Consider the following 20,025-nt stretch of genomic DNA (forward strand, 5'->3'; position numbering starts at 1 on the left):
CCGAAGTCAAGGTAGACAACACCCACTGCTCAAAGTTGGGAGAAAGGGGAACAAAAAACCATCCCCGTCACCGAGTTTTCACTGAGAAAGCTACAGTGTCTTTGATAAGAAATTCAATACCAAATTGAAAATATTCTTTTCATCTGAAGATTACCTTGCACAGGGCAAGTTCCAGGAAGCATTACCATAGAAGGTTTGTAATCTGCTGGAAGGGGCCGTAAAGAGACGAGCGAATACAGAGAACGATTTGACCTGAAAAATAAGACAGACATTTTAAAAACAATTTTCAGGTGAATGGGAGAAAATACTTTAGACAGGATTTTACTGCAATCTGATACTACCACACTATGACAAATCACCAGGTTCTACTCAAAATTAGATTTCCTCATCTACAAGGTAAACAAGAAATGAAATGTGACGATATGTTTTCTAAAAATCTGAAACATGGAAGTTATGCTTCAGTATTACTGTCAAAAGCCTTTAATACTTACGCCATTATGAAGCAAGTTTACTTCAACTAGTTTATGTATTTGAAATGGCAAAACTGCCTACCAAAAAAGTTTGCTCTATACTCAATATATACAATGCATTATGCAAATATAAATGATTTATTCTGCTTTCACAGAATTTCAGAGGGGTACTCTTAGAAAACTTTCTTGCAGTTTGGAACCACAAAGAGTTATCTGCAAAGAGAACACACGCAAATCATGTTGCCAAATGACTTTCTGTCAATATTAACGAGGGCTAGATAAAACCATCCGTCTTATGGACAAGGAAGCACATTTCACTTGAGCATAGAAAGGTCTAACAACTGAACACTCCAAAAGTTAAACCACTGCCAACAACTGTAAACTGAAAAATCTGTCTAGTACAAGGAACAAAATCAGACTAATTAAATCATGTCCTAGATCTAATCAGTCATTTGCCTCAAAGTCATATCAGTAGATTGAATTAAAATGCATTTTTGTTTACACCTACGTTGATTATTAATAAACAGAAATAATCACTATTTCCAAATTCTACTCAAAAGTCTCAGGCAACGTTGTATAGCAGGGCAAAAAGAGGAGCCTTTAGAAAGTGACACTATATGAGTGACAAACATTTCGAAGGGCAAAAATATAAGTAGAGTCAAACAAAAAAACATTAATAGTGCTATAATAGGAATTCTTTAGAGTAAGAGAGAAGCATTTAGGAAAAAGGGTTCAGTTAATTATGAGAAAAAGTCCTAATCATAAGAGATTTCAAGGTTTACAGATCACAACACCAGACAATATCTCAGTCTTATTTAGAAACAGAGGAGACAAAACTCTAGAGGGTGATACTTTACAGAACGATTCTGTATTTGCCATTAAGTTGATTACAAGAATTATTCTCCAGCTCATAAATTCTGTATAGAAATAATGTATTACATACTCACCACAAATAAATTCCAAGCTCATCCACATGTGATGAAGCTAGAAAATCTCCTGTAGGAGACATAGTAATGCTCACAGCTGCAGAGTCTAGCAGAAAACAATCTATAAGGCTAAGGAGAGAAAATACAAAACAGAAATTACGGCATAACCATGACTGAATGTAAGCAAAACACTGGAAGCATATAAACAAACCAGACTATTAGAAGTGTTCAAATACTACATATATAAATTTAATGAATGAATGATACTGGCCAACCAATCACTCACTAACCTCTCTAGAGCTCTCTAAAATCAGCCAGAGCTGGTACATTCATGCTACCTCCTTAAACATGGATGTTTTGTGGAAAATATGATGAACCATCTGTCCACAATCAGCTCTTCAGGCCTAGCACTAACCTTTTTAGTGGCAATAGATTTTACACTTCCAATCAGCCCCAGGCTGTTCTGACCTCATCTTTTAATTCTCTACCATTAGTTGTCAGCTCCCTCAAGATACTTCATACACACTTGGGTAAGTGTGTTCCTGAAGTGCAAAATGAACTGTACCCTGCAAAATCTGATTATCTGCAACAGTTTGTCTTGGCATACATCAAGCTGGCATCTCCAGCATGATATACCATTCCCTCATCACTCCTTTTACTACTGCAAAAAAATGAGAAAACATCACATAAAAAGAAACATAAAATATAYTGAAGTCTGTGACTATTGCGTAACAGTAAGTCACTTTTCAGTTCAAGCCCTTGTCAGAAGTCCTGGGTGATCCACAGGAAACCTCCGTCCAAGTCCTGGTTCTTAGCACTGCTTGTCATTTGCTGACACATACATTTCAGTTACTTCAAATCTTAAAAGTAGTTGAGTTAGATGACCAGTTCACTGACAGAAACAGGAAAAACTTAACGGAGAGTATGAATGCTTTTTTCTTATTTACAGACTGAAATCAGAAGTAAAGTGAGAAGGGCTGACTGCAGTTAGTGCTACAATTATGGAGGACACAGCAGTAATAACTTATTCTGTTCACAAACTACAGGAAAATGTTAATTTCAGCAAAGCAGTTAAAACGCAAATCTTGTGAGCATACATTTTTAAGGCAATCAGCAATCTTACGAAGATTTGACAAATGAAGTTTAAAATTTCATTTCTGTGAACTGAATGGATTTTTTAAATTCCTTTTGAATGTTGTTAGACACAAATTACAAGTTAAAAGTTAATCAGGTAAGTAAGAACCATATCATTCATCCCTTCCAACATAAAATAAATGAACACTAAACCCATAAATGCCTGAACATGCATTAATGTAGTGTGTGCTGGCTAAAAAATTTACCATAAGGACTGTTTTTGTTGCAAATCCATCTTTTTAACTTAATCTTTATCAATAAGTGAGAATTATTGTTCAATAAAGTAACCATGAAGAACAAATGCAACACAAAATTAAAAGTTGAATTAAATCAACCTTTCCTACTTACTGATTTTAAATCATGATTAGAATTATAGACTTTAAAAAAAATCATGGAAGGACAATGAGACACATGCCTGTGATTCTCACACAAAATGTACAGTAATTGCTAAATGAATCCTGTCTGGACTGAAGACATTCATCTTTACACTTCCTGCCTTACTGCAAAAATAGGACCACGGAAAGTATAAAATAAGAAACTGCCGGAAGAGAAAGTCTGATCTATCAGGGCATCTGAATGACAACAGGTTTCTTTCTTAACTCTGTCTCAAGATTTCCATCCAAAGCATAAACCAAAAGGTTTTATAAAGACAGATATCACAGCATTCTCTGTTAATGCTCAGCTTCACAATCCTTGGATTCATTTTTCATAATAACTGATCATTCAAAATTGCAAAAGATAGCAGTTGTCACTGCAGATGCAAGGGACTTCAAAAAACCCTACTTCTGTTTTTCAACTAACTGATCACTCGCAGTCACCATCAGAGGAAATTCTGAATATATGAACTACTCTGCATCAGTTATTAGTCTGTGAATTGGCAATACTACATTTCTGCACATTCCAGTGCTATTGTCACTGTTTGTTAGTGAATTTAATGTTACCATGCAGGCAGTAATGAAAAAAAGAGAAAAAAAAGTTATAATTGGAAAGTCAGAGGGAAAGGGGTCACCAAGGAGATAAACTAATATACTGAACCAACTACTTTTTTCTCCCCTTAGTACTGTTCATCTCACAGACAGAATGAGGTGCACTGCTGGAAAGAAAATGTATGTTATTGTGTAACTGAAGACTGCATTATAATATGCACAAATAAARCAAGAAAGAGAATTTATGTTGCCCAGCAACTTTAATTGCATCTTTTCCTATTTTTGGGTGCTAAACAAACAACTTTCATAATATAATTTTAAGAATGTTTATGCAATGCCCCCTTAAAGAACAAGAATTAAAGCTTTCTCTTGCTGCAAACATACTGACATGCATTTGTAAGAATACAGAAGACTTTTTTTCAAGAAGACATTTTTAGCATTTAGAAGAGAAATACTTAAGCAAATGTGGAAAGGCAACTCAGAAGCAAACCATCTACACAAATTTCTTAATGTTTATGCCAAATTTCTCTTCAACTGTATGTGTTTGTACCATGCACACTGGTATGAATGCCCTGTCATAAAAATTTAAATCTAACATGTATGAACAGTAACACTACATCCAATACTCAATTTCTTTTCTTACTCAGCCAACACTAAAACTCAAGTCAAAATATGAATGAAAGAAGACAAGGAATTTTAACATTATTTTAGAGATAACTTCCTAGAGCTGTAGTCCCAGCTTCCTTAGAAAATGAACACAAGCATTTCTTGGACAAATTTAGTTTCTACTTAGTTTCTTTAAATAATCTTAAGTATTCCATATAAACCTTACTTCTCATAAAGGATTTGCACTATTTATTTTGACCTGATCTTGGTATTTCAACCTCAAAAAATGGTTTTGTTTTAAAAAGTGATTTCTTGTATCATAGCTCATAAGAAGAGTTTGATAATACTATTGGATACATATTACAGAAATTGCTCTGACATAAGGATAATGCTCAAACAACAAAATAAGAACAAAGACAAACCAAGCCTCCACAGAAAGAAAAGCAAAGAGTGAAACAAAGGAAATTGAAAAATGTGTTAACAAATACATAGAAGCCCTAATGGAGTGTTAATTCTCCCCCCATTCATACTGGCCAGATGACAGTCTCCTTCCATCCTGTCCCATTTCAAACTAGTGCCATGCATCATGTAAAAATAGGTCAATTGCTAGTTGAGACAAAACACATATTTTATAGTAAAATGAAAGCTGTCATAATATGCAAAATTATTTACCAAACCACTTCAACAAAATTAATCAATCCAAATGAAACCATTCAGTCCCAGATATCACTAGAGCTGCGCTCTAAATGCCACCACTTTAAATTACAAAGAATCAATCTGATGTGCTGCTAAAACAATGCATGCAGCAAATGTGAAGTTACTTTTTTGCTTATTTTTTCTGGGCTCCTGAACAATGTTGTGCACTTGGCCAACTTTTCATTCCTAGAGAAGACTACCTAGAGTYGATCAAATAGTATCATTTTTGGCAGTTATAAGCAAGCACAAATTAAAAATATAACTGAACTAAAACYTTATTGTGTTGCTAATATGAATGGAATTGAGAAGAGGATTTGTATTTTTCTGTTTAGAAAACAACTGGGTTAACACTTCAGCACATCACAAAGCACTCATTTTAAGTTACCTCTTGCCATTTATATTATAGTGCTGCTTCTCGCTTAAGAAGGAATTCACCCTTTTACTCCATATTTTATCATCAGATCTTCAGGAGACTGCTTTTCTAAGATTATATATTCTCAGTGAAAAGCTCATATTGCTAGCATCACACACAACACTGGGTACATGCAACTTCAAATTTCATACAGTACAGGTTCATGCCAGATAATAAAGCCAGGGGGCTTTTCACCACTTAACAAACAGAATGGGAATTAACATAACTGTCTGCTATAGCTTTTTAAACTGACTCACCATCCAGAAGGAAGGTCCCAAGTCTTAATGGTACAGTCCATGGATGAAGTTATTAGCCAACGACCATCAGGACTGAAAGTCTATAAAAAAATAATCAATTTAAAGGCAAAACTGACAAGTCAGTCTATACAATAGGTCTTGTTTTACATAGTTCAAGGTTAGATTGCTCTCTAAGATCAGAATGAAATGAATGGCCATAAAAAGAAATCTGACAAGAGAGATAAAAAGGTCAAAAATACAAGCTATTCCAGAATAAGTCTGCATATACTGACAAAGGTTACATATGGCTCTAGGGAAAGCATTTTGGGCTTCACGTATATTTATGATTAAAGCCACAGAGCATAAAACTGGGGGGGGGGGGGGAGAGAATCAAATAAATACTCATTTCCTAGTACTCAGAATTAAGTCAGAAACTATAAATCAGAGTAATAAGTAAATACAGAGTATTTCAATGACCATTGCAAAGTGCTATTTCACAAGATGTAAAGTAAGGAAACAAGAGTGTTACATAACTTCAGACCTGTTTACATCTTGTATTTAACTGACATGTTTTGTCTACATAAACAGTTTAAGACTGTTGCACAGCTTTACACCTCAACGTGACTTTCAGTGTTCCTAATACTTATGTTTTTCTGTTAAACCCAAAATTATAGCTTGTCATAAAATTATAATAAAATCCCAAAGCATGCTAAAAATATATGATCTTTTGAACACTGTACATTTTAAGTTGCAAACTAACATGACCACAACTGCTACAGAGTTGACGTATACTTTTACTGTTCATAGCTGAACATAATACTCAATGAATTAATATATGCAAATTTATCATCTTTAAAAATAATTAAGTATTTGTATATGTCACCTTTTGTTGTGGAAAATAAGTTAACCATTACCATGTCATTAATTCGTCCATGGTGTCCTGAGAATCTCCTGACAATCTTCCTGGTTTCTATATCCAAAACACTAATACCGAAGTCATCAAAGGCAATTCCCAGAATACCACTGCCAAAAACCAATAGCACATTTGACAGTGAACACTCAAAGACAAACAACATCCTAACATTGCTCAAAAATAAATTTTATCCTGAGATAATCTCAGAGAAACAGGATTGTATTTCTTCAGACTAAAAAAATTTCTTGTACAAGTAGTAGACAGTTGTACTTCAAAGCATCAGAAATTTAGGCTCTGTTAGTATCTTTGGTTGCCATCCTAGGCTTAAACACTTAGAGCAAAACAATATGCATATGAAATCGTTTTAGTTTCTTACCTATCTCTGTGAAGCAGAATTCCACTTGGAGAAGAAGAAAGATCAGTGGAGTGAACTAGGTCTTTAGTTTTGAATTTCCAAAATTTAATTAATCCTTCTCTTCCAGCAGTGATTGTCAGCTGGTTTAATCCATCCACTGCTACCCCTCTAATGGCCCCTTCATGTGCTACAGAGCAAGATAAAAGAAATTGCATTTCAGAATTCAAACGCACTATTCTGTATGTATAGTATATGCATACTACATATGAACAGTAAGCATGTGACAGAAAATTCCAAAGCTACCTGATAACTCTGCTTGAATATTATAAGTTTATTTCATCAGCAGAGAAACCAAATCCACAAAACAAGTTGCTTGCAAGTAAGCATTGTACAAGACTTACAAAGCAGCAGCAAATATACCACATAGAGGATACATGACATGAAATACATATATGCACAATCATTCAAAGGAAAAACTTCACCACCACCACTCATGATGGAAGTCCTGCGTTTGCATATACTATTATTTAATTACCCAGTTGCAAAGAACTGGACTTGCTTATGATGCATGAAAGCATTTCCATACATGAAAGTATTCCTTCATTTTTAAGCAGGAAGCACAAAACAGATGGAAAAATTTACTCAGAGAGAGAACGCTATAAGAAGCAGCCAAGTACTGGAGATGTGATGGTCTCAAGAATAGCTTAGGTCAGAGGATCTCATGTTAGTGCTAACCATGTTGGCAACTGACAAATTTGTGTTGATTAAAACTAAACAGATGTCAACATCAGAACTATCAAACCTAGCAGGGATCCTTCCCTTCAGAGTAGGTTTCACATTAGTTCTGATGACAGTATAGGAAAGGACAGTGTAGGGTAATACAGCAACTGAAAAGTAAGATTCCTGATTTCAACTCAGAAACTGAGCTGACAGAATACTAATTTGTTGCTGTTCTGCTAAAAGGAGATATTTTAAAAGCGTAGCAATTCTTACCTCTTTCTTTGCCATAACACCCTCTGTGAATGCCAGACTGCATGTTATACACATCTACCTGCCCTGTTGACATCCCAATTACAGCAAAGTTTCCACATGAGGTAATATCAACTGCCTTTCAAGGGGAAAAAGACAAGCAAACATGAAAAAAAATCTTAAAGTACATACCTCATTAGTGAAGTTGTTAGAAGATACACAGTTTATCTTAGGAATGCAAATTTTTAAAATGTTTTTATTAAACTTCTTAAAGGAAAGCTGCACAGAATAAACAATAGCTTACCATCTCAAAAAAGCAGAGAAAGGAGATGTTAAAATAAGCAAACTGGCAACAAATAATAAATGAGACAGCACAGGCTTACAAGGGTAAATAATGAAATTCTGACTTAGTGACATCCATTTCCTCTCATAAGTCATACCAAACAGCACGAACGCTGTAACTTAAATAAGTAACCTATATTATTAAAACATCCGTGAATTCAATCCCTAAGATAAAAGCCAAGCGTGCCTGCTACCACTCCCCTTAAATGCCAGTATTGCCAATGGCACTAAAACAGTGTAAGTTCACACAGAGCTTAAGTTCTAAGAAACAGAGAAACAATGGTCTAGGTGTCTTTAAAAAGGTAAAGCCCAAAGGATCTGTTAAAAGAAACCACATATTTACAACAGAACTCATGCATCTACCACAAACTGCTAAGTATAAGATAAGATAAAAAAGTTATCACAAGTAATATTACGAACTCATAGCACAACAGCTATGCCAGAGTAACTATTTGTGTTGCAAGCTCTTAAGCCACAGTAAACATTTATACCTCTTTCACAGAGTGCTTGACTTTCACTGTGTGCAGCTTAAGTTGCAAGATATTTTAAAGGGAATTTCCTGCCTGCAATTGAAAATACACTTTTCCTATTAAAAAAAAAAAAAAAAGTATCTTCAACAATTTGCCTTCACAGAGCAAGTATGAGAGTTTACCATCAGAGACATATAATCAACTCAACACCATTAAAAGAAATTAAAGATAAACATGGAACACCTAAGTAACTGAATCAGAGAACAGAATTTGTAGTTCACCTGAATGTTTAAGAGAAAATGCACGTTTGGCATTTTTCTAAAAACCATTTGCATTACAAAAAGTAAGTAGGAGACACTGAGCTCACAAAAAAGAATTTTGCGAAACAACTAAATGAAACATCTCTAGCTAGTACTTTCTCCATCTAAATACTGCTTCTGTACAAACAACCAAACTGGCACACGCTGTAACACTGAAGAAACACTGGCATGAATAAACTTACCGTTGCATATATATCAAGAGGTTTGTTTTTGCTAAATGCTTCCGGCCTCAGTTTATGAGTTCCCATAGAAGTTTTCTGATAGTTCCATGTTGTACAGGTTATATACCCTTGATGGCAGGCAACAATACCATCCCAGTCATTCTGACGAGCTACTTCTGCAGTGAAACACGCATTCATTTTAGGAACAGTAATTTTGAAGTCAAATAAACTTCTCCTACATCACAGGTTACAGCATTTTTAAATATCTTTAGTCAAAACAATTTACATCAATGATTCATGCGGGACAGAGTCAAAGAGCTATCAAAAAAAAAAAAATTTACCTGGCAAACACTACTGCATATGCTGTTGTAACTGGAATTCTAACAAAACAAACAATACTTTTTTGGTATGTTTCATCTGATATCTTTGTATACTTGAGTCAATGTGGTTTGAAAAGCATATATAAACTTAAACAGTTAAATTTAACAGTTCAAGCAGCATACATTTACAGCTGAAGCTGTAAACATTTTCTTAAGCTGCTGAACTAGCAAAAGGCACCAATTTAACATTCAAAGCAGGATTGAAGAACTAAGCCTGCTTCACATTGCAAAAGCCTTTTCTGCATTTGCAGAGAAATGTTTCCTCAGAAGTTCAGTACAACAATTTTGTTGTTAGAATCATGCAGGAATCTAAGTGATGAGCAAGTCTGCATTTTTTCTGGATTTTATTCATTAAAAATTAGCATGAGGGGTTGAAATTGTGTATTTCTAGACCTTTAAAGAATAAAGCAACCAGATACAAAGCAGTTCACTTCATAAACCAAAGATAATGTAGTAGCAAAAATGCAAATCAAACTAAAACAAACTTAAATGCTTCCTTAGGTCTCCAAACACATTTAAATCAGTCAGCCAGAAGGTATGACATTCATTAAAAAAAAAAAAAGCATATACATTTGCAACAAGTATGTACAGATATAGTGTATAATTTCAAATGAATACATTTTAATAAAACAAAGATAGGAAAAAAGAAAATACAAAAGATTACTACTAAGTTTGCTTAACAAGAACAGCCATAAGTGAGGTGTTGATTTATTATTAAATATGCCCCCGACTTATTCAAAAGAATAGTCAGTTTATATAAAAATCTGGAGCCTAAAATAGGAGAGCGAAGGCAATACTATTCAGAACTTCTGGGAATGAAATAAGTGCATGCACTAAAGAAAAAAAAAATCACTGCTTTCTGTTCACATATCTCAACCCTGACTTGGAACAATCACTCCTAATAGCAGCAAGTAAGCAGACACACGCACACAAAAACAACTGACATCACCAATGAGGTTGCTAACATTAATGCAAACTTCTGTGCTCACTTCTGTGTACCTAAGACAAGCATCTTTTAGCCAGGTCTCAAAAGTAACTGAATGGTAACTTTCTCTCCCATAAACCTACTTGAGTTATCAATGGGAAAACAGAATGTGAGCATTAGCATCATTTACTCCCTAAAGCACAGAAAATGAAAATCATTATCATGTTCAAAATTGAAGTTAACATTCTAAAAATTTGTAGTAATTCATACGCTGGTAATACTTTCTTTCCTTCTCCATCAACACAAGTGTAACTTACATCCATACTCTTCATACAAACAAAGTTTTTTCCAGAAAACAAATTTTAAGTTCAAAGTAATAGATACAAGCCTTTGCTTTGATTGGATTCAGAGTATCCATACAACATCTAGCGCAAATAAGTAAAACCCTCATCGATACATTTATGTTTTAAGCTGTATAAATGAAGAAAAGCCCAGAAAAGGAAACAGGAACAGGTAAGTAGTAATTTGCTTCTGTTTACACAGATCAGTCACTAAATTGAGAATCTTGGAACTTCAAATTCCCAGTACCCCAAATTCTGTCTCAGTTAAATATTTAACTCTCTTAAAAGACCTAATTTAGTAAACAATTAGTTAATAACTCAATGACAGTGCTACTTGTATTGACAAAAGTTAAAGAAACAGTAGGTAACAACTAAAATAAATTAGTTCACAAATAATGAATCTAACAGTATTTAAGAATTTTGAAAATCCAAGTATGTGAGTTATTTCCATTTTGATGTTATGAATCAAATCAAAAGTGCATCATACTGCATCTCCTTCATCAGCTGAGGAGATCAGCTTCTGGTCCTTTACAAAGTTAAACTTTAGCTGATGAATAGAGGTGAATAAAAAATGTGTCTCAAACATTACACATCATGTTTTAGGCACCATCAAAAAATATTAATACATTTCTCTGCATACTGCTCACTGCATATGAACTTACATATTAACATATCTTGAACTCAAGAACTGTTTTCATGCTGGTAAACCTAATCAAAAAACCCAGTAATTTCTCTGCAATATTTGTTTCCACACTCATATCACACCTCAAAATCAAGCCCTGAATGCCTAAATATGAAAGACAGCCTTTAATAGCCGTTCTGTTTCAAAAAGTTAGGTCCAATATTTGCAAACTGAACTACAAATGAACAGAGTAATTGAAATATGACTTTGAAAAGTGACTCAAAGAACAGAATTTGGGGATCAAAGTCAACCTCTATAACTAAGCTTTCCTTAGCTGACTAAGATCTTCATCCCCCTAATTGCTGGTCCTCCAGCCTGGAACAATATGTATGCTAGAAGATTTGCACTCCCACACTGGAGTTTTTCCAGCCAAAAGCTGGTTAAACTTAAAGATGTTTGAAATAAAATGCTCTTACTGGAAATGGGGGGGGGGGGATTTATTTTGTAATCTCTTTGTAAGAGAAGAGTTTACCCTGTAAAATGCCATTTTAAACTGGCATTCTACAGCTCACGAAGGGCCACAGAATCCCAATAATCTCATCAGTACAGTATGGATTTTTAATCCACTAGTTTTTTGAGGGTTAAGAGATAACAATGAACACATGATGAGCTCTGTCATATATCTCAAAGATTACTTACCTGAAGCAAAGGCTGTAATGGGTGGAAGTGCCATTGTATCATGCTGAAGACCCTTCCTTTTTGATTTCTTTTTGTTAATTGAACCTTAAGAAAAAAAAAAGCAAATAAGTATCTCAGGGCTAGATCTGAGAATATTGGTTTAAAATGGGCAATCCACTAAACAAAGTTCCTATTAAATTTAGAAGATTTTGGTTTACATTTTTTTTTGAAACTGACATATATTTTGAAACTATTATTACATTTAACAGACACAGGATTACCTATAATTAAAAGTAAGCTTGTCACTACCCAATCCTCATTCCCTCTTTACAGGTGCTTCTAACTCAAGCTTCAAGTTATAATTTACATTTTCAAAGAAACTTATGGAAATTTCTAAATAATAAATTCTAGCTTCTCCATGATGTGAGGTAGGTTTTTGAAACTTATCAGTAATATAAGGAGCAAGTGGATTGTTTTGGTGCCATGGATCTGCCTTTTATTTTTTTTTTACAGAAAAACCTGAGAATACTCATATTTGCCATACTAAGGTATATAGTCAATAGCTAACAGAGAGCGCACATCCTTCCCTGAAACGGAATCCACGATCTTCACTATCTAAACATCCCTTTATCTGATGGTAACTAACCAAAAACCTCTCTGGTGAAATATGTTCCAAGTCCCTGAATAGTAAAGAAAAGGATATTGTTTACTATTTTCGTTTAATTGACAAAAGTCTGTGTAAAAGATCCAAAGTCCGAGATGATCCATCAGTGGAAACCATTAATCTCTACATTGACATAGCATTGTTATTTCCAAKGGTTTGAAGAGCTAAGAACAAACAGAGTTCCTGTCACACAATCCATGTGATGCTGAGCAAATCACTAGCCTGATATATTCACAGATGTACTACTCAACTCACTTTTTTCCAGGATCTGGTGCTGACATCCTGAGGCAGAGATGTCACCATCACAACTAAAGAGATGGTCATACAGGCATGACTACATAAAGCAATATATTAACACCCCTCTTTGATTACCAAAGACTCAGGAATTTGAAATTCAATGTCCAAAGTATATAAATGATGAATTAATCTACACCCGTCTATTTGAATCTATTGAAATACCCGGATATCCACATACATAGATATCTAAAAACAGAAGTTATCTTGGTCTTCCTGAACTGTATAAGAAAATGCCCCGTAACCATGGCAGTGCTTGGAATATGTGTTCTTTTTTTTTTTTTATTAAGCTTTATGATTAAATCTAAGGAACTGAAGTCAAGAAATCTGAATTACTTGTGTTAATTTAGCCAGTTCAACAAAAGGGGAATGGGAAAAGAGTTAAAGTTCAGCATGTAAAATGAACTAAAATGTCACCTACTGTTTTACACATTCTTAATACAAAAATCATACCCAGCTTCTTCTGCAGTAAAGTAATACATACTGTCAGGCTAGAGAAATTACTTTGCTTAAGTATTTTAATCAGGCAAACATATCTGAGAGTGTACTTTATGCACATCAGGAATGTTTAAATTTTTTGAGCAGCTGAGGTGCATGGCTTTCATACAACAGTTTAAGCAAAAATAAGGCCTAATACTTTAGCACCCTTCTACATAAATACTTCTGCAATTTCTGTCACTGCTGTTTGTACTTTAACCAAAATACTTACCACGTCCTAAACTTTTATTGAATCTTTCATGCACTGTTGAAAACGACTGCAATGTTCCATCTTGACCTGATGAAATATTAGAGAAGGGAAGGGCAAAAATCAACTTTTATATTATGCATAATCTATACAAGCAAGAAAAGCGGAAGATAAGCACTCAGAAACCACAAAAACTGTAATAAAGTATTTAATAAAAATTCTGATCCAAGGAGAAATGCAGGTATACCTTAAGCAGTGAAGCTAATGAAGCCTATATTTCTATGGCCTATATCCCATTCCCACTATTTTGCCCCATACAGATGAAAATGACATTGCTCTCCTTTATTCATCTCCTAAAACACTCCAATTTCTCTATTGCCTGCTTTCTTCATTACAATATCCAGCTATTCCCAGCCTTCCATCACCTTAAAGATACTGTTATGTCCTTCAAATCGCTCCATAGTATCTCCAAAGCTTTCCCATGACTCCATGACTTCCCCCTTACCAACTACAATACTCCTTTCCTCACCCCCTAACCTACACATGCTATGGCTGGTGAAGAGGCACACCTAGGCTAGCCAGCAAGTTAACCCAAACAGAAAAGGTGAAAGCTGAGTTCTCTATCTTTCCTGTAAACCAGGACACTAATGGGACTTCCCTCCTCTACCCAACCACCAACGTTCACAGAACCTTAATAGAATTTAATTTACCAGAGGGACACATGGCTCAAACTTGAAACTGGCAAAAAAGTCCAAAAGTTTTGTGGGGAAGGTGCAGGCAAAGTAGAATCAGAAACCAACAGACAATGTAATTGTGTAAACCTCATTCTCCCAGGGAAATCAAGCTAGGGAAAAAAAACTATACCAAAACACAGGCAAAACTAAAGGCACTGAGACAACTTTAAAAGGTCAGAAGAATCACAAAAGGTTATTATTAGACCAAACAAATAAGGAAAGAGGAAACAAATCAAAGTGAACTTAAAGAATCTGAAAGACAACAGAGCAATTACAGTATTCAAGCAAATCTTTAACTCTGTATCATGGCAGGAGTAATGAAAAACCTGTGTAGGGCAGAAAAGATATATTCAGAGACAGGACACTGCAAGGAAAAAAGATTCTTTTGCATGCAACCAGGATGAATATGTTGGGAACTGGAAGCAGTGTTAAGTAGGTTGAAACCAGGGACATTGGTGAGATTTTTAAGTTTATTTGTCAGAAAGCCTGTTTTAGGGAGATCGGTAGTAGCACTTGAAAGGCCCCCCACAGCACTGCTACTCCAGGTCTTTTGCACAAAGTTTTACCACTGGTTCAGAAAGGAATGTAGAGAGTCCCCTTACACTGCAGATACATCAGATCTCAAAGCCTGAGACCCTTTTCACTTTAGAGCTTGCCTCTGTGCCCTCTCTTTTTTTCCAAGTACAGTTAACAAAACAGAAAACTGCAAAAGCAAGTGTGAGGATTTATTAAGTAATTCGGATTGCCACTATGGTTCATCTGGACTGAGTTAAGTTACTGACTTGGCCTTGACCAACAAGATGTTTTACTATGGATGGTGCTAGCATCGCTGTGTCATATTAGGTGCAACATTCCTTAAAAAAGTAGCATTATGTTTTTAAACATTGCCCAAGCAAATAATTTCTGTCAGAGTAACTAAACTGAAGAGTCTCTTACTCCATTTCTCCAGTTCTGAAGTGAGCCACAAAAAAGTCTGAATGGGCACCTAATTTCCTAAAAGGGTCCATATGTAGATTTTAAAATGTTAGTTTCTAAGGAAGTTTAGTCACTTTTACAATTTTTACACTTTCAGAGTAACGTCTTACTAACGAGTGATCTTGGGAAGACATATTCCAGCTATAACTGAGCTGTAACAAATTACAAAGCATTTGTAAGCCATAAAGCATGACCAAAATAGCAGGAAAACTGGAGTGGCTCCTGCAAGACACCAAATGCATTAGGCTCCCTCTTTCCCCCCCTCCATAAACAGAATTTCACTAATTGTTGAGGGTTTTCATTTGACCAGCTAATAGTTCCTTAGAAGATGATGAAGCAATTTTTATTTGCCAAACATGAGTATGGGCAGCAAAAGCAGCTCCTAAGCTTGTCCGTTTGTAACTACTTCTTGGCCTACATGCTGTTATGCATTCCCTTAGGGTAACTTAGGGCAACTGTGAAACAGTTCGATACAACAATAAACGACATTATCTATACTAATTACTTGCTATGTTTCATAAATACATGTAATCCATAATACATGAAGTATAAATTATTACATGAACAAAACAAAAATCTTGAGCTCTGCATGTTTTCATCATTCTAGTAGAAAATCAGACTGAAGAACATGAATGAGAATTCATACCTGCACTAAGAATTTGCTCTCCATTTTGCCCATGGTATCTGATTTTTGTTGGAGGTGCACTRTGCCCCATTCGGCTCCTCAATATACGACCAGTACCACCAGGTCCATCAAAAATCCACACCTGCCCCCAGAGAATGCAGAAAAATGAAGCTTGTAAACACTGCAGTGCCAATAATTACACCTCTTGGCAGTAGGGTAAGCTGGGAGCTGGCACAACAAACTCCACACATGGGCTGTTACTCTTGGCCCTAAAACTTTAGAGGTGCCAGAGCACCTGATTTTTCCCAGCTGTTTGTTCTGCCCCTCTACCCAAGGTTACTGGCATCAGAAAACACACAACACAATGGGCATTTCTCAGATGCAACAGTTAACAGCCCAGAACATTAACAAAAACTGAAGTAGATGGAAGACTGGAGTTAGTGCACCAGGCTATGAATTGCGGTTCTGGAAGAGTGGATCCAGAACTTAGTTCTTCAAGGCTACCATGTTCTCATCATGGCAGTAGACCCTTAAATTGCCTCACTAGGAATCAACAGAGACTGAGAGGCAGCAACTTCAGTAATCTGAGTTTTGTTTCATTTGAAAAATCACTGCTTCAATATAAATTAAACATTTATGCTTTGGAGGACCACAGGAGAAAAACAAACAAACAAACAATAGCAGGTAGCAGCAACTTACCCGTATAGCATTATCAGCACCATTAGTAATAAGAAGTGGCTCTCCAGGGACAAACGACATACCAGCGATTGCTGTAGAATGGGCATTTCGCATTTGACTAATTAGTTTCTTCTCTTCTAGATCCCACAGTGCAATGTGTCCAATGGTGCTACCAGCTGCCATTACTTGATGTCCATCTACTCACAAAATAAAAAAGTTTGTTTCTTAACATTCAGTACAACCTTATTGACTTCTTGCATCTTAAAACTGATGCAAGAAAATGATATACGTCACAATTCTGAAGAAAAAATTCATTCTCAAGCTAACTCTAAAGATATGTTTTTATCAAAATACTCTAGCGTTTCAAAACAGAAAAGAAACAAAGGTCACTGACAATAAGAACAGGAAGTGTTCATATCAGATAACACCAGATACGTCTAAGTGCAGCATTCTGACACAACAGCCAAGGCTAGGAGTTTTGCTTGAAAGCACACAAAATCTTGACCTATACCATTTTAAAAAGTTATTCTATATCCTGTGGTTTCCCCAGACTTATTAGTCTTCATGCTTCAGAATATAAGAGCTACTGTAACACCACACTAGAGGCTAACACTCTTGTTTTTAATCCTGTTAAGTTTGTGGCTCAACAGCTTGCAAAAAAATTCCACAAGTTGATTACATGTTTATTGAATTGTTTTAAGTAATAATTAAAATTCACATTTCACAGGATTTCTAATCTTTGTTCTACTTGTTCTATCTTGTCTAATATTAAGAAGATTAACAGATCATACTAGCTTCTAGAAACACACTACAAATATTCAGGTAAGTTAGAGAGAAATCACGTCAAGGTTAAAGTGTCATCTATTTCCCGTATAATTGGTAACTTATGTTTTAGATCTAAGAAAAGAAAAGGCCAGCTTCCAATTTACAATTACACACATCATGGAGAGCTAAAATAGACAGGCTCAGGGCTTTCTTCTTCTGTAATGCTTCACCAATATGGAAATTTGTCAATAGCTCATTTTAATTTTAATAAAGAGCACTTTACTCAAAGCCTGAAATGAGTACATGAATTCAAAAGAACTAAAATGATTCTTTTGAACCAAGAATTTTTACATTATATTTCCCAGCTGTAAAGATAAGAAAAGAGAGAGAGATTGGAGGGAGCATGAGACTAATAAAAGAGTACCCAGGATCTGCATGTTCAAGCAGACAATAGCAATTATTTAACTTTTTTGACATTTCAGGTTAAATGGTTGACACAAAAAGGCACCGTTTCTGCTTTTCACAAGTCTCCCCAGTTGCATCCCTCCTCAATACATCCTGCATCAATCTATATTCTGTTAAGATTTTAAAGTTAGCCTAGTTAAATGAGAGATGAGATTCAGGATCACAATGCTGTAGGCAGGATCAATATTAAAGTAATAGCTGAGTAAGTAGCGTTTGCTTATTACACAAAGAAGTTGTTATATATTCAGTGATTCCCAGTAACATCCATTCAGGAATAATCCAGCTATATAAGAGAAACCTGTATCTGTTAACATTCTGACTTGTTTTCGTTGGGAAGACACTACTGAGAAGTAAGCCTGGGTACTAACTTGCAGTGTACTGATTACTCTCCACTAACTCCAGTGGTGATAGTTCTCAGCACGCTAAAAATACAAACTGGCTCACTTCACTTTGAAAAAGGAGTATCGTACTTCATGCTTCCTATGCACTGTGAGCGTGTACACAAGAAAATGCTATAAAACAACAAGCATGATAAAGATGCACAAACTCTCTTACTTTTGGTAACTTCTCTAGATTATCTACAGCCTTTGAAAACTAAAACTCTTAACACTTACCCCAAACTTTGGTTCTGGAATGCTTTTACCAAAGCATTACCTTCTACTAATTTTATAAGCATTCTCAGTGAAAGTGCTAAGATTTACCTGTCCGAAATGATATTGCTGTGATGGGACCCCAGTCTTGTTGAAATTTCATCAGAGTTTCATCAAACTTAATATTATGTACAATGATATGACCAGATACAAGACCTACAGCAACAACATCCACTGCTGGGGCCTGCAAGAAACATTGAATGGCAACTGAAATGAAAAACAAAAAGCTTGTGGCTACACTAGCAGTACTAGCAGGTACAAGACAATGCATCTAAGTCTAGGACAAGTAGTACAGAATTTGTTCAGAATAAACAAATAAGGCATCCTGCAAGACATTACCTATCTGTATTACCTGACTGACCATTTGATAAATCTAAACAAAAAAATAGAGATATGCAAGATATTGCACTTACTCTTCATTGGATAAAACCATTCTGTTTTCAGAAGCTTGAAATTCTTGGAAAGACAGTTAAGTTTTCAGTATTTCTGGTGGACCATCATACACTCCTACCTCACATATTCACACTTACAGGTTTTATCCAGGACAACTGCAGACCATTTTGAGCTGTCACCAATGTTTTAAATGCTACTAGTTAATTTTAATTCATTTTTATATTTACAAAAATATGGTAAATACAATTATAAAATCTCTTCTTGAATCAGCAAACCTATGTTTTCTAAATCTCCAAGGCAAAATAATTTTAGACAATAAGAAACTAGCAGTGTAACAAACATCACACATCATACACCCACATCTTGCAAACAGATTGTTTCTGTGAATTCATTAGGTCATTCAATGAATAAAGATTACAGAAGTAATGAATACCACATGGCTAAGATGTTAAATATGATAGAACTGCTAGGACTAGAGGAAGGGCATATAATAAGCCTTCAAGTCTACCTCTTTTCAAAGTCTAAAAAGCTAGAGAGGGTTATTAACATGACTTGAAAGAATATAAGTAARCTTTATGGCTATAACGTTAAACAACAATATTTTGCCTGCTATTCTCAACCAGTTACATAAGACAGTAAGATAACAAAAATACTGACTTGTTGAAGGGTTGTGACCCCTAAGCCCCATCCTGCAAATGAGTATAGGAGTTTACTGCAAAAACAAAACAAAAACAAAAATATCAGTTTACGTTTAGGAATTTTCCACATTAAATGGATGCTTTACACACACTTACACAGAAAGTAAGACAGATTTTTGTCCTCATATATTGGTTAAAGGGAAAAAAAATGACACTGCTAAATATGGTCAAGAATAAAATTTATGAGTAAGAACGTTTATATGAAAAAGTCAGTGCCATGCATTAATACTTTAAAGTTGACATAGTTACATAACATAAACAGGGAGAAAACTCATTCCAAGCCAGTTGCTCCCTATGCATTTCTCCTCCAAGCAGACCTCTTCAGAACTTTCACCACCCACACAATGAGCCGGTCTGGGTCCAACTTCTAATAAAAACAAATTCCTCATTTGCAGAGTAACTTCACAACACGAAGACACTAATTTGTGTTTCAAGCATACTCTTTCTTCTTTCTTTCAAAAATATAAGTGTTAACAGCCAACATGTGATGTAAGAATGTTCACAAAGTAGTCACATA

The 20,025-nt window shown here is 35.2% G+C and overlaps 1 protein-coding gene across 10 annotated transcripts in view; it reads right to left on the minus strand.

Annotated features, from left to right (window-relative positions):
- The window catches only part of WDR36 (WD repeat domain 36), a 36,330-nt gene that overhangs the window by 8,400 nt on the left and 7,905 nt on the right, over positions 1–20,025 (minus strand). For 9 of the 10 annotated variants that reach the window (XR_003252495.1, XR_003252496.1, XR_003252494.1 and 6 more), the window contains 13 exons: positions 19,468–19,522; positions 18,469–18,601; positions 16,559–16,734; positions 15,881–16,001; positions 13,550–13,615; positions 11,904–11,987; positions 8,958–9,112; positions 7,668–7,782; positions 6,696–6,861; positions 6,321–6,429; positions 5,428–5,507; positions 1,418–1,525; positions 155–252 (listed from right to left, as the gene is read on the minus strand). Coding sequence is in view for 7 of the 10 variants with exons in the window: in XM_026059861.1 (XP_025915646.1) it covers positions 155–252; positions 1,418–1,525; positions 5,428–5,507; positions 6,321–6,429; positions 6,696–6,861; positions 7,668–7,782; positions 8,958–9,112; positions 11,904–11,987; positions 13,550–13,615; positions 15,881–16,001; positions 16,559–16,734; positions 18,469–18,601; positions 19,468–19,522 (1,466 nt within the window). In the remaining 3 variants the exon portion in view is untranslated. Of the gene's footprint in view, positions 1–154; positions 253–1,417; positions 1,526–5,427; positions 5,508–6,320; positions 6,430–6,695; positions 6,862–7,667; positions 7,783–8,957; positions 9,113–11,903; positions 11,988–13,549; positions 13,616–15,880; positions 16,002–16,558; positions 16,735–18,468; positions 18,625–19,467; positions 19,523–20,025 lie in introns of all 10 variants that reach the window. The other variant, XM_026059866.1, reaches the window with a different exon arrangement.

Source organism: Apteryx rowi, unplaced genomic scaffold (genome assembly GCF_003343035.1).
Source record: "Apteryx rowi isolate R43461 unplaced genomic scaffold, aptRow1 scaffold_161, whole genome shotgun sequence".
NCBI lineage: Eukaryota > Metazoa > Chordata > Aves > Apterygiformes > Apterygidae > Apteryx > Apteryx rowi.